This window comes from Acanthopagrus latus, chromosome 7 (assembly GCF_904848185.1).
Source record: "Acanthopagrus latus isolate v.2019 chromosome 7, fAcaLat1.1, whole genome shotgun sequence".
Taxonomy (NCBI): domain Eukaryota; kingdom Metazoa; phylum Chordata; class Actinopteri; order Spariformes; family Sparidae; genus Acanthopagrus; species Acanthopagrus latus.
The window spans coordinates 13,865,578-13,880,271 of record NC_051045.1 but is presented as its reverse complement, the minus strand read 5'-3'; the positions used below and the strand labels follow the sequence as shown (position 1 = coordinate 13,880,271).

The following is a 14,694-nucleotide window of genomic DNA, read 5'->3' as shown; positions in this document are numbered from 1 at the left end:
GTTATAAAGAGCGCACCAGTCTGAGACCATAGCAAACAAAATGACACAGATTCCCTGGACATGCAGAGGACCAATATGTTATAACCAGAAGTGGATCAGGAATAGTATTATACTTACAGATTAACTGATGTTATTATAATTGAGTTCAACCACCTATGAGTGACCTGAGCTGGTGTTTTATTGCTTATATAGCCAGGTTATTTTTGAAATAATCTTCAATTCTTCTATAAGAAACATGCTATCAGATGATTTTTTAAATTCCTGTTAATTTAATTGGTCTGTAATGATTAAATGCAGCTCTTGTTTTCTTATGGTGGCCAGCTAGTACTGTAACATCAGTGTGTTACACATTACTTGTGGCAGATGGCCAGGTTTTTTTTCTTTATTTCTCATTATCCTTTCAGACTATTAGCATAAACAATGTGTTATATGTAAAATCTCAATATTGTTAAGACCTCCATCCATATGAGTTACCTTCAGCAGTAACTGGCGTTCACTGTCCTTAATCCAACCCCACAGGGTGCAGGCAGCAGTGGGCGCTGATTGGCCACGGCAGTAATGACGGTGACACTAGATGGCAAAACACACAAATTGTTTGCCATATTTCGTCTATATATTGTATGTACATAGAATATCTCAAATCATAATGTAAGAAACAGAGGAGAAAGCTGAGGTAGCAAGGCAGCGTGTGTTGTCATTATGATTAAGAGTAATTGTGTCACCTCCATAACCCTCTTGGGAGTCACTTAGCGATTAGTTTGACTCCAACATCTGTTCCGGCAACAGTCACCACACAGGAGCAGGCTGACCATGTTATTAAAGAGCACTTTCTCATGGGCTCTGACAGTTCTAGACTTCATCTGGAGCTTTTTTGAGGACACGGAGAAGCATTAACTGATGTAGCGGTTGCAAATGATGGTGTAGGTGGAGAGAGAGTCAAAATAGAGGTCATGATCCTTGAAAGAGACGTAGGAAGTTTATGCAAAAACAGATATTGCGGTCCTCCATGGTTACATGTCTTTTATACACAGTAAACTAGACCCTGAAATGATGTATTTGTCGTCATATATTGTATCTCATACAGTATGTCCCCCTCTTCCTTTATGCACCAATCTCACAAAGTCATACAGACATCATCATCTTCACCTCATTATTAGCTTCATCACCATCTGTTCACTGTTCACTTTTCTTTCACTGGTCAATCATCAAGACTGAGGGAAGCAGCATACTGGAAATGGATTTGAATTCACAAAGCTTTGTTGTGAATTCAGATAGATATATGAAGGGGGGGGGGAAAAAAGCAATGTCATTCTCAGAAACTCTGGGTGCCATCTGCTGGCCGTCTTCCAGGATTGCAGGGCACTCTTTGGCAAAATCAAAGACCTCACCTAACATAAACAGTGTGTGTATGTGTGTGCGTGTGTGTTTTTTGTTTGTGTCCTATCCTGGCTCCAGACGGAAACCAGGTCAGAACGCAGAGCGAGGGAGGTTGCCTCTTGTTTCAGTGGATGCTTTTGTCTGAGCAAAAAAAGAAGGAGCAAAGACAGACAGACAGAGGGAGAACAAGAAAAAAGGTGTTGTGATACAAATATAGCCGTGTTGTGTTAGGCTAGAGACGTTGGCTGCTTTGCAGTTTCAGCACAGGGAGTGATAATGTTTTGGTGTTGTTGTGATAGGCTCCGAGGCTGCAACATCTAATCCTCCGTACCTGATTAATTTCACTCCCTGCCTTCTTGGTCCTCTCCCCTCTATTTTTACACCTCTCTTTAGTCTTTAAGAGCTTGAGCTATGTCAGTTCATTTCCAGAGAGCACAAGGAGCAAGGAGGAGAGAGGCAGTAGGATGGAGGAAGTGATGTAGAGGATGAGAAGAGGGACATTAAACTTTAACCACTGCTCCACATCTTGTACTTACCATCTCCTCCCGCATTTCCCCCTTGCTGTATCACCCCAGTGACCTCCACATCTCTATATATCTCAGTCAGACTGTGCAAAAGGGCGGCAGAAAGGACGCCTCACATTTTTCAAAGTGCTAATTAGAAGCAATGTGGCGCCGGCTTCAGATCTGTTCCTCCGCTGTGTTCTTGGAGGTGGGAATGTGAGGGGAATCATGTGAGGATTTTAGAGGAACATTAAACCCTAATGCTCGGGGATCACAGAGGAACTTACAGTGCCACGTGGTGAAAAAGTGAGGTTTATTTGAAATATAGGAGATGTGACATGTGGGCTTCCACCCACATTCTGCAAAAGGACTCATTAATACTAATGAATGTGAGAGTGAGATGATGATACATGCGTGCTGACAGCATGTCCCACACATTTGTGACGAGTTAGGTTAGGTTTTTGCTTTAAGGGGAGAGTTTGCTTATCCATAAGATTTAGACTTTAATTTAACTGTTACAGCTCAGTATAATATTGTGGTCATATTTCCCATAGTGCCTCTAGCATGTCTCGTCTCTGACTCTCCGTCCCTCAGAATCAGTCTTTTTAAGTCTATGACTCAACACTATTTTCCACTATGCATTTCCTCATCCCTCATGCTCTTTGATGGCTATTTCTATCGCTGTGTTTCACAACTGTTTCCTCGTCTATCATTGTGAGTGCAGCAGCTGTATGCATTCCCACCTTTTTAGCGATCACTAGTACATATTGTACTTTTCCTACATGTTCTGCTTCCTCTCTGTGTCTGGTCGCTGTGTGACCTTGTGTCATCTTTTTTCCTCTTTCTCCTTCTCTCCCGTTCCTCCCTATAATTTTTGTCTCTGTCCTGCTGCTTCCGCTCTCTTCTGCTTCTCTCTTCAACTCGCACACCTTTCTTTACCTTTTATTTATTTCTCTCTCTTTCCAATTCGTGGCAACCTGCTTTCTTCTCACTCTCTCACCCTCTCTCGCACTCTTCTCTTCCTTCCCTTCATTTGCTCCCTCTCTACGGCTGTCCGTCTGGCATCGTGTGTCTCAGAGCCCATGGTGGTGTGCGCCGTGCACCCTCCTGCCTCACACAGTGCTCCCTCCTTCCTGCGTCAATATGCCGGTCATCTGGGCCGCACCGCCCTGCGCAGAGAGCTGGGTGGGGGGCTGGAAAGAGACAGAGCCTTCCTGAGCCTGCACAGGACTGGATCTCTTGGTACACACACACACTCAAACACAAGCACACATTCACACAGTGATGCATGCATGCACTCATAAGCACACAACACCATATACCTGGATGCGTGACCGGTTTAATCCAGTTTCGAGAACTGAAGCAAATTCTGAAGCACATTTTATGCCAGAAATCAATAAGGGAATCATCTCACAACAAACCCGTGGTGAAAAATAACTCTGTACTTTCATTATATGCTACTTTTGTACCTTTCCGCCACTACATTTAAGTGGTAGATACTGTCATATGCAAATATTTACACGGCACTAGAATTATTTGACAGTTTTAGTTACTAGTTACTTTGAAGATAACGATTCTACGCACTAATTGAACCAGGGTCATTATGGTCTATTTATAAATCTAATCTAAATAATCAAATAACATAAAACTGTCAGGATATTTCTGATACTTTAACAACTTTGGCTACTAATACTTCTGCACTTCTGCTTATTAAGCACAAATTTGAATACAGAACAGGACACATTACACTTACCACACTGTTTCCTGTATCATTCCTTGTCCATTTTTTCATTTCTTCTGTATGTCAGCAGTGCGGTAAAGATAATTTTCCATATTTTTTTGTCCTTGCATGATTTAAGAATAACCTGCTGTAATATTCAGCTGTTTACATTATATTTTTATGAGTGTTTCACCAGAGCAAGGTTGAACAATACTGCCACCTGTGGGTGGAAAACACATCATGTAGATGTTGCTTACCACTTAGTAGAGAGTGTGTATGTGAGTGTGTGCATGTGTGTGTGTGGGTTTTCAGTGAGTGAAAAAACGTATTTACTGATGCAGCCTGGCTGTCCTCCCAACATTTACCACAATTCTGGAAGGCTAAAACTCTAATGACCTTAATCCAACGTACGCTAACACGCACACACACGCGCACACACGCACACAACACAAACATGCGCTCACAATCACTTTTTCCTTCTGTCCCTCTGTATTATGTGATGGAACGTGTGGTCCGTAGCTATATGGATCCCGGTAATCTCATTTCCCACTGGGCCAGAACGGCTTATATCACAAGCGATTGGATGGAGTGAGGAAAGCAAAGTCAGAAATGAAGGCAGTCGGAAGGGTCTGAAGATTTCGATTTCGAAGATGGGTTTAAGAGTGAAATGGAGCTTAGAAAATGTTAAAGATTGATTGCGGGGGACTGGGCAATGGAGAGGGAGAAATGAGAAGTATAGATGAGAGGAGGGAGCGACAGACAGAGAGAAAAGGGAGTGATAGTTCCACTGGAGTCCTATTAGCTTTGTGCTGTGCATCCCGTGAGTCCTCGGCTGAGTGAACTGCAGATAGACCACAGCGAGTCTCCTTTCATCCATTGAACTCTGGCCGACAAGATTCTTGTATCAGGAACTTTCAGTTGATTGTGATCCTGCAAGCTGGGAATATGGTAGCAATGGCTGGATGAACCTTACATGAACCCAACAAAGAAATAGGGACAGTAGCATAGGGTTGGCTACAGCTTTTATTTTTCATAAAGGATACACTACTTTATGCTCTACATTTTCAGGATCATAATTTAATTTTCAGTTATTACGAGAATAGGTTTACATTACACTTAATACTAAAAAAAAAAAGAAAAAACCTTTTCTTACTTTGTCCAGTGGTGCACCGCTATATTCCCCCTTTGTCTAAAATGCTCTGTTTTAGCTCATGTCTCTTTAAGGCCCACCTGCAAAAGGTAGGACCTTAAATAGAATAGTTTATGCCTATATTTACAGTGGAGGGGAAGCTAATTGGAATCTAAAATCACAACAAGGCTGACCAAAGACATGTTGTGAGGTGCTGGTTTAGAAGTTTGTGAGCTGACCAATCAGGGCAGACTGGGTTTTCTGGGAGGCGGGCCTTAAAGAGACAGGAGCTATAACGGAGTGTTGGAATAGTGTTTATAGTGCTGTAATACTGGACAGTTTAAGAAAATGTGTGTGTTTTTTGAACATTAAATCATCTGAACCTATTGTTGTAGTAACCCAAATTATGAATCGCAAATCGAGCATAGTATGTCTCCTTTACACTAAAAAGCGGGTGGATGTAAATGGTGTTAAAAAGTGTTATAATTTTCCCATCTTAGATATTGTTAGAAAAAGAATAACTGTTTCCAAGTTTTAAGAATGACAGAAGAAAGTCATACTCTATGAATATTATAGATTATATTAGTCAATGTACTGTTTAAAAGGTGAGGAAAGTGTAGGGGTTGTGGACAAAGATCGGTAACATGTAGAAATATGTGAACATATCAGTTTTAGGCTCATAGACCAATGGTCTGGCAGAGGGACTTCATTCTTTGAAGTCCACAGCTGTCTCTGAGCTCAGAAAAAGCCTAAAAAAGGACACAGCTTGACTCGGGACTGAGAGTAGATGCAATTCTATTATAAAATCATGATAAGGTGTAGTTTGAAATGTTAAGAGGTTGGCTGTCTGTGCGTGTGTGCTTCCCACTGGTTGGTCTCGCTGACTCACTGTGTGCCACTCAGCAGTCAGAGCACGTCGCACCCTTTAATAGAGCGACATGATGATGCAATCTCTCTTTCCTGCTGCACTAAAGAGATTGCCCACCCTTTCTCTGTCTTTCTCTAACTTGCTCCATCCATCCATAGGAGTATTCAATTAAATATACTCTTCATCTGTGTAAGTGGGCCTGACTGTGCTGTTATATGTGTATGTTAGAGGTGTTTGGCCCCGAGCCAGAGCCAGAGAGCTTTTACAGGTTTGTGATTCATCTGTTGCAAACTGGGCCCACACCCACTCCCACAGCACTGTACTTACAGTGAGGAAAGATGAGCACTGCGCTTTTTATTTTTTTGGCTTTTCCACCAGTTACCTCATCCTTTTCCTTCCTGTAAAGATCTGTAGTTACACTTTTGAGGATTAGTCTGCCCTGCTGTCTGTTTTCACTGAGAAACAGGACTCTGCCGAAAGCTGCCTACTCTTCTCTAAATACTGTCACAGGCTGCTATTTCTGATACTGTCACAGATGTCTCCTCTCGTTCTTTTCTCCCCTCTGCCTCCATCGCTTTCTCTCTACATACATCAGAATACTATATTTAACCCTCCAGATAAAGCCAGAAGATGAAGGATGGAAAGCTTTTCAGACCACCCTTATCCCTCCATGTGTGTTGCGCACCATGAGAGACCATGTCTGTGCCAGGGATTTAATGTAATGCATTAACACTGCATTAATCGCTGTAGCCTTCTCCCTCACTCCCCTGCACTCTCGGCCATTTGCTCACTCTAACCCTCTTTGCTCATTGGATTTAATAAGAACAATGGAGTGGACTCCTTTTATGTAGTTGTGCTTGTAAGCTTTATGTGTGCTTGTTGTTACTGTAGTTTACGCTTACGGCGAAACTGCTAAAGAATGCCTGTGATATAGGAAATGAAGGGGGTGGGTGAGGCGCTGGGGACCAGTGCACATAGAGCCGGTAGCTGACAGTAGGTGCTCTGGTCCCAGTAATTGAATAATAAGATTCCTTAGATGCAGATAAAAGGTTTAGAGGTAATTACCGCAGTCTAAATTCTCCCTCCCTCCAGCCCTGTGAGTGCGTTTCGCGCTGTTCCTCAGGGATGTTATATGCACTTGGATTTTTAATGTCTCCCAAGCCAGGGGGCTGACTGTGGTATTCATGATGGAAACATAAAAATGCCAAAAAAAAGATTTTACTTGGAAGGGCCACTGTAGCCAAGCAAACGTGACAATAAAGATGTTTTAACCAAGGTGAACAGTGAATGAGACTCTTGATGGGAGTGAAAAGCTATGTGGAGGTGGCCGCAGAGCAGGAGAGAAATCTTTGATGTATACGGTTGCAGTTGTGAATACAGAGAGACAGTGATGGGTGGAGGGCTGAGTGGCAAGCGTTTGTCCTTGACTTCTTAAGCTCAAGGATGCAGCACATCAATTTTGGCCTGCCATTGTACTTTAATTGGACATAGCTCTGAATTTGATTGCAATCTAAGTATGCAGTCTGTAAGATAGGGCCAGAATTTTTGTTGAAAATATTCAAAATTGAACTAACATTATCACCAGAATGTGAAGAAACAAGCGATAACAACAATGTATGCACTGTGTCCGGCCTTCTTCACTGCAAGGCTGCTGAGTCCAGACTTATTGCCAGTGGCGTTAACACTAACACACCACAGTGTTCCGAACCCTTGGGCAGACTCAGCTAGCTAATAGGGCCACCAGCTGCAAGGCTGGCTGAGCTAACTAGCAGACAGCAACTTCTATCTCTGGCTGTAAATAGCTAAAGCAAAGATTATAGCAGTTAGCGGTTACTCTGGTGATGTGCTGCCCCCTGTGAGTTTAGAGTAACTTTTAACAGTGAAGGTCCTATTTATAAGAAAAATACATTTTTGACTCTCAGTCCCAACTCATCAAATACTGATACTTTGTGTTGGTAGGTTGGGTCGGCCACCAACCCAAACATCCCAGTGGAGATGGGAATGAGACCAAAGAATCAGCTGTTCTTACAAATAGGGCCTTTAATTATAAAGTAATTGGCCCAAGACAACAGTCATGAGTACATCTTATGGAGAGTGGCCAGTGCACACAGTCCCCCCAAATATTTATTTTAAAACACCTCCCACACCTTGCTAGATTAAAAATGTTTTCAAGATGTGTGCAACTAGGCAGATGGCCAGCCATCTCACATATTAACTTAACTAAGCTAATAATACCATCACAACTTAGCCTCTGCCAAGTATAATTGTGTGTTTGTGTAACTGTTCTTACAATGTAATGCATCACTATTGACTTGCAGGGTGTTAGAGCGTTTCTGCATGAGCGTGTTTTGTTTGTAAAAGCCTATACGACAAGCTGATTATTGACTCGAAGGGAGAGGTTGTATCTCACCGTTGTAGAACACATTTGAAGAACACCTTTTTGTAACGTTAATTCTTAAGAATATTTTGAGAAAAGATGGCATTTAATGCTTCATCCTGCTGACATTTTGACTGCAGTTGCCGTTCTACACATTCAGATTCTATAAACACTTATTTTTATGTTCGGTCCTTATAGGAAAAACAGAGGGATGCACATACATGAAATGGTGTCATTGTGGCTACCGACACAGTGATAGTATTTACACTTTAGCTGTCTTCTGACATCTTTAAAAAAAGACATCAGACAGTTTTCATTAAGAATTAATTGGATCATTTTTTGATTAATGCACTCACACTTATAAGGCTGCATTAAATGTGCACTTTAATCTCCTGGAAATCTGTTTCCAAATGTCAGATTCATCCTAATAAATAATAGCAAAACCATGCTGTAGAAATACTGTAAAAAGAGGTAAAAGTTGGTTCTGCGCTCAAAATCTGTATGAATTATAGTTAAACTACAAATTTTATCATTAAATATATAATGTAAATAATCTGAAGTGAATATGAATATGAATTAATTATAGTAAAAATACAAAAGTACAAGCAATAAAATGAACATTGAATATCAAAACTCATTATGCAAAATGCCCCCCTTCACTTTTATTGATTCATTCACATGTGTATTTCATGTTGTTACTGGGTTGTTTAATCTTTAACAAGGCATCATATTTTATAAATTAATCATATGTTTTGCATGTTAAACGTAATCTCATATGTAGCTAGTAGCTATCTCTGTGCTTAATGATTTTTCTCTGAAATGTAATGGAGTAGAAATATAGTGTGAAATAGCATAAAAACACTTTACATAAATATAGTACTAAAGTTAATGTACTTTCCCAGAAAACATTGCACATTCATCCGTGACTGAACTAATAGTGTAAATCCAACCAATGACATCATCAAAAAATGTGTTGGTCCAATCAAGTACATTATATTCATAACTAACAGACCATTGTTTTACTATGGAAGCCCTAAATGGTCATGGTCGATCACATTATTTCCTCGGTTGTCCTGTGACAAAATCACATGTGCTTGTTTCCTCGAGATCACAAGACAATTAATTGTGAGAAAATGACCTCATAAGATTCATGTAAGTGGACCATTACATACACATTGCTCTGTGGGGTGGGTTTTGGGAGTTTCAAAGCAAACCATATAAACTTCTGATTTTTTGGCATTGATAATGGGTACTTCTTGATCTGACATTTTCAGCTTCAGTCAGTTGCAGCACTTGTAACGATGCTATGTATGCATGCTTTCATAGCACTGCTAACCCAGTAGACATTAAGCTCTTAAGAATAAAATCTGTTGTTTTCTTGTAATAATGGATTAATTTGTCTAGTTCACCTGAGAACATATATGAGAAAAGGGAGGACATAATGTTTGACCCACATAATTTATATTTAGGATTGCTGCGTGGGTTTTGTGTTACAACAGGATATTGTTAATAGATAGATGTAATAAATGCATCAAGAAAGCAACTGGACCAGCCATTGTCACTTACAAATAAATGTTTAATTTCGCTACACGGTACATCTTTAAATAGTGTTTGAAATTTACCAGCCATTTTTCAAATATTAAAAGCATTTAGTGCTAATTTACCACCCCGCTTTAAGCTGGTTACTGTATGAAAACAAGCTTGTTGTGTCTCCTTCCTGTCGGTACTAGAGGTTTTCATTTGGAATGAACGTTTGGGATGTGTTCAGAGAAAGCACAGGTGCATTCGAGTGCAGCAACGCATTCTTCAGTATTACCTCATCTACAGCACATCCTGCTGAATAGTTTGAGGAATGTCTTTGTTCATATTATGTATGCTCTGCAGGTGTGTCACACAGAGTCCTGCATGTGTATAGTTTTTATGAGGATGCACAGAAACCATGTGTAGAGTGGCATGTTTAGGGGAAAGTGAGTGTGAATGTGTGCACGGGTTGACATGAATAATGGCCTGTGCCTCAGGTCCATGAGGAAGGATGGAGGTAGAAGGAGAGAGAGGAGGTGTGGAGAGATAGAAAGAGAGATGGGGGGGATAGGAGCTGGGATGCCAGAGGCGTCACTCAAAAGCCTCAGGGTTTCAATTTCTGCGCTAGAGAGAGATGAGGACGAGGAGGATGGAAGGAGCGAAGGAGAGGGACAAGGCGAATGAGATAGAGCGATTGAGATGGAGTGCAAGAAAGAGGCTGATCAGGCAGAAAATGTTGTCATTGGCTCCTGAATAGGAAGATACGGTTGTACTGTATACTCAACACCATCTCTGGACCCAGACAGCGATAGGAAAAGCGAGGGAGGGAGAGATAGCGGCAGGGGGGAAGGGGGGGGAGAGAGATTGGTATCACATGAGAGGGAGGAGAGTAATAGCAAGGTGAAGGGAGGGAGCAGGAGGACTCACAACACTGAAAGCACTGATAGGGGCGCCAGAGGCAGGGAGGGAGAGAGAGGGAGTGGAAGGAAGGAGAGCAGCACAACAGCCTGAATAGAGTGGTGCGCTGAATAACAGGAAGAACAGGGAGGACAAAAGGAGGAGATCTGAGAGAAGGAGAAAAACATCAGGAAAAAGAAGAAGAGAACACTTGACTGTGAATGAAATAGTAACAAGAGAGAAGGAAAGAGCTGGGAGCCAAAGAGGTTAGGTAGTCGAACCACCAGACTGTAATTTTCTTCCTGAGGAGGAGCAGTAAGTTTCTGCACCTGTGTGTGTGTGCGTGTGTGTATGTGTGCCTCAGCGTAAATCCTATAGATGGAAACAGGACACCTGTTATTCTGAGATGATGGGGTGTAACAGTTTCCAGCTGGTGTGTGTTGGACTGTCTCTGCAGCATTTTGCCTACCTGCACGGTGTTTGACCTTCCTTAGTCAGCAAGCAGAGTGCGACTGCAGAGAGAAAAAGAGCGAGAAGGAAGGAGAGGTGGAGAGAGGGAGTGTCTACAGGAGGAGAGAGAAAGAAAAAGAGAGAGAGTGTGTGCTAAAGTGGAGTAGTAGCCAAGGGAGTTGTTGCATTGTGATTAGTGTGCCTGTGCAGTCTGCGCTGTCCTCCCAGTGTAAGACCTGTTCTTAACTGCGTGGCGCTCTCGTGGAGATACAGAGACAGACGGAAGATTGGATTTTGACGCTCAATCAGCTAAAGCTCCTGAAGCCGGGGTTCCACCCAGACCTGTTGACTAAAAACCAAGACTGGACTGAACTCATTCCTCATTTATTTGTGAAATGTATTTTTGACTTTTTGATTGCAACTGTACTGCTTTGAATCCTCTGGGTGATGGATATATCAGGCAACCCCCAAGGGGTCCCTGCTCATGCTCCCGGTGTGGGAGACTCACGGACTGGGGAGGCTAGAGTGGGAGAGGGAATGAGAATGGGGGAGAGAGACACCCCACTGAGGCTGTCGCCTTTCCGTATGCTTCGCGTGTTGGACTCGTGCCGTCCCCCAGGAAACCGTATTGGTGAGTCTCATCACTGTCATCTCCATCGCCAAGTTCATCTTCATCCTCTTGATGCACCATTTGATAAAATAAAAAACTGCTGATGACAGATGACAGAAGGTTTTTATTTTTTATATATAACAGTGTGTACGAGTTGTACACATGACTTGTTCAGTTGATGATTATGCAAGTAAATCTTAATCTTTGTGCCTCATAAACACCCAGATTAGATGTCTTCTTATTACATATGTGCTGATTTCACATTGTTTCACGGTGTGTGCGCAAGTCTTCTTTATCTCAGAATCTGCTGATCCTACATTTTTGCACATCTTAAATATATTATTAGCAGTCACAGCAGAGTTGTCTGGTAATTGTGTATCTGTCATCATGGCAAAATAGGGTTCTGGAGATACCTTTTGTACCAGGAACTACCACCAAAGTGGTTTTGAGTACCTTGCCAGGTGCCTATATGTCTGCGGCTATATTTTTGTTAGCGTTACAGCAAATCTGTATGGCAAGTACAAAGATGGGCGTGGTCTGACCCATGAGTACTTAGTAGTAAAGTAGTAATTACTAATGAGTACTCATGGGTTGGAATAGGAATTATGGCTGGTGTGATTCCATTTTAAGATGGTCTCTAGTTTTAAAAAAAATAATGTGATTTCCTTAATGTGGCTGGTTTAAAGGTCCAATTTGTAAGAAAGTAGATTTTTGAGTCTCATTTCAAACTTGTCAAATAATGAAGTGCTAGTCTTCCCAGCTCATCAAATACTGATGCTTTTGGGTGGCAGTTGACCTAATCTGCAATCCCAGTGTGTCCGTTTTTTGACAAGTTAGGAATGAGATTGAAAAAAATCAGCTCTCTGACAAATTGGACCTTCAAAGTCCCAGAGATGCATTGGTTTGGCAGTGTGTGGGTATCTTCAGGGATCCCAGACTCCTTAGAAAAATGAAGTGACCTTCAGGTCCTTTTTTTCAAAGTTTTTATTCATTTGCTTGTTAGCTGCAGTATCTGTATTCGTGCTGCTCATGCCCAATGTAGACAGCATGCTGTCCTTGGCTCAAAAACAGTTTTGAAAACTCCTGGCCTACGAGCAAAAGGAACAAGTATAACGTTTCAGTTGAAAGCTCAGTAATAATCGTGGTAATGCATTGCATATAGACTGTGAATATTAATTCTGCCAGCACACCCTTGAGCAACCCCACTGAACTCAATGTCTGGCCTTGCAGAGTGAGGGCTTACAACAGAAAAAATCACAGGATTTCCATTACCCTTTGAAGGCTTCTTGAAGTGAGTCTTACACTTACTTTACTTCTTTTAACATCCTTTCTACTGGCATCTCAATCATTTTCTGAGGCCCTGCCAACATGTGCCAGAGATGGATTTTCAGCTAAGTAGAGTACAGGCAGAACTGGGTGAGGTAAGGGTGGACCTAAAAGCAGCCTGCTCACTCTTCCAGACATGCTAGCCAGGAGTCAGCAACCCTAACTAGGCCAGCCTAGCTCCATACAGGGAGAGAAAGCAGTAACTCATGACATTTACTGTCTGCTCTTAGTCTGCTATGGAAATGGAGCAGAAAGAACCTGCGGGAGACCGGAAAAGATTGTACTCTGTGATTAAGATGTACGTGTTATATGTTATCACTGAGGAGAAAAGGTGTGTTGGGGGTGTTGGTGTATCACAGACAAATGTACCTACTGTATGTGTTGGCAGAAAATCATATCACGCTGTTTTAGGGCCCAGGTGATGGAATTTTCCTCCCAGGTCAGTCACCTTGTCTCAACCACCCGCATCTGCTTGACTGTTTACAGAAACAGACAAGATCAGGACCTTTCTGAAAGTGAGAGAGACCTATGACATAATAGCAGTATTGGATACTCACTCGTCGTGAGCATGTGGTCATGTGTGTGCGTCTGGCAGAATGTAGATATCCTGGATCGATTTCCCCTCACTCTGGTGTCAGTTACATCGAGTTTAATGTTTCACCATCAGGACTGTGAGGCTTGATTCCTGATATGACTACTGGCTGCTCAGTTTTTGTATCCAAGCTGTTCTGTATGCATAGCTTGTACTCTTGTGTCTGGCTTTGAGGCCATGGGCAGCACATCAGACTTGGATATTAAAGCGAATAAGCAGAGGTTTACTGAGCATTTACACAGATGGATTGTGTTTGGATTGTGTATTGCTAATGAGCATATGCTGCTTTCATCAACAGATAGTTAGACCAACAGACAGATGTAGGCAGAAAATAGCAGCTGGGATCTACACAGGTAGCTGGCCATTTTTAGCAGTAAGAAAACATAGTCATATTTAATGCTGCCTCTATTAAACTTTATTTTAAACCTCTGCTTTAACTCTCCTATTATTTATTAGTGTGTAAATTGTTTTCATTGATTGGACTGTTCAAGTTACTCTGGACAACAGTAGGTTTTTAAATTTGTCTTAATTTAATCAAGCCTAATCCAGTATCAAACTTGATAGCCCTTGAAAGTTTCAAACCACCCATAACTGCTTAACCACAATTTAAGCTGTGATACAGCACCTGTATTCAAACTTTAAGTTTACCAGATCTTGGATCCACATTAAATTGGACTCACTCGTAGTAACAGTCACCTAAATATGCCTGATTTCTTTTTTTTTTTTTTTAATTGATGAAATTAAGTAAGTAAAGAATTTATCAAAATATACTTTTCACTTTGATGCTGAGAACTTACCAAAGCTCCTGACCCGTCCTAGCTAGTTAGCAAGCTAAATAAATTGTGGAAGGTGCAGTCAAATCAGCATTACCTCAGTACTGTTGCTGCTCAAGCTAACAGAAGCTAACTGGCTGAATCTGATCACAGTTGTTGTGCTTGCTAGCCTAAGTAGGGGGCATGTGATTAGCTGAAAGTTGAAATGGTGGTGAGAACAGGAAAAGTAACACTATTAGTTAAAAAAAATGATGCTATGAAAGGTAGCATGATATAAAAATGCTATTAGGAAAATGCTAATATGAAAAAAACAACACACCTTTGGAAAATAAGCCTGATGAATTAACATTTCGTAACATTTCATAATAAGTTGTGTTTAAAAATGTATCTTTATTCATATATTTTGCACAATTTATGATTGTGATTATTTATTTTAATATCATTTCTTTGTTAATATTGCACACTTGGATGCCATAGATGTACACTACAGTACATAATGTTTTTGACTGTGTCTCCCAAATGAGAAATCGATCTTGAACTTACTAAGAAAG

At 41.3% G+C, this 14,694-nt stretch overlaps 1 protein-coding gene across 5 annotated transcripts in view; it reads left to right on the top strand.

The window, feature by feature from the left end:
* The window catches only part of LOC119022569 (cyclin-dependent kinase 17-like), a 44,666-nt gene that overhangs the window by 8,666 nt on the left and 21,306 nt on the right, over positions 1 to 14,694 (top strand). For 2 of the 5 annotated variants that reach the window (XM_037103559.1, XM_037103558.1), the window contains one exon: positions 2,958 to 3,122. The exons of 2 other annotated variants lie outside the window; for them this stretch is intronic. In XM_037103559.1, the coding sequence (XP_036959454.1) occupies positions 2,958 to 3,122 (165 nt within the window). Of the gene's footprint in view, positions 1 to 2,957; positions 3,123 to 11,024; positions 11,474 to 14,694 lie in introns of those variants that run through there. One more of the 5 variants, XM_037103560.1, reaches the window with a different exon arrangement.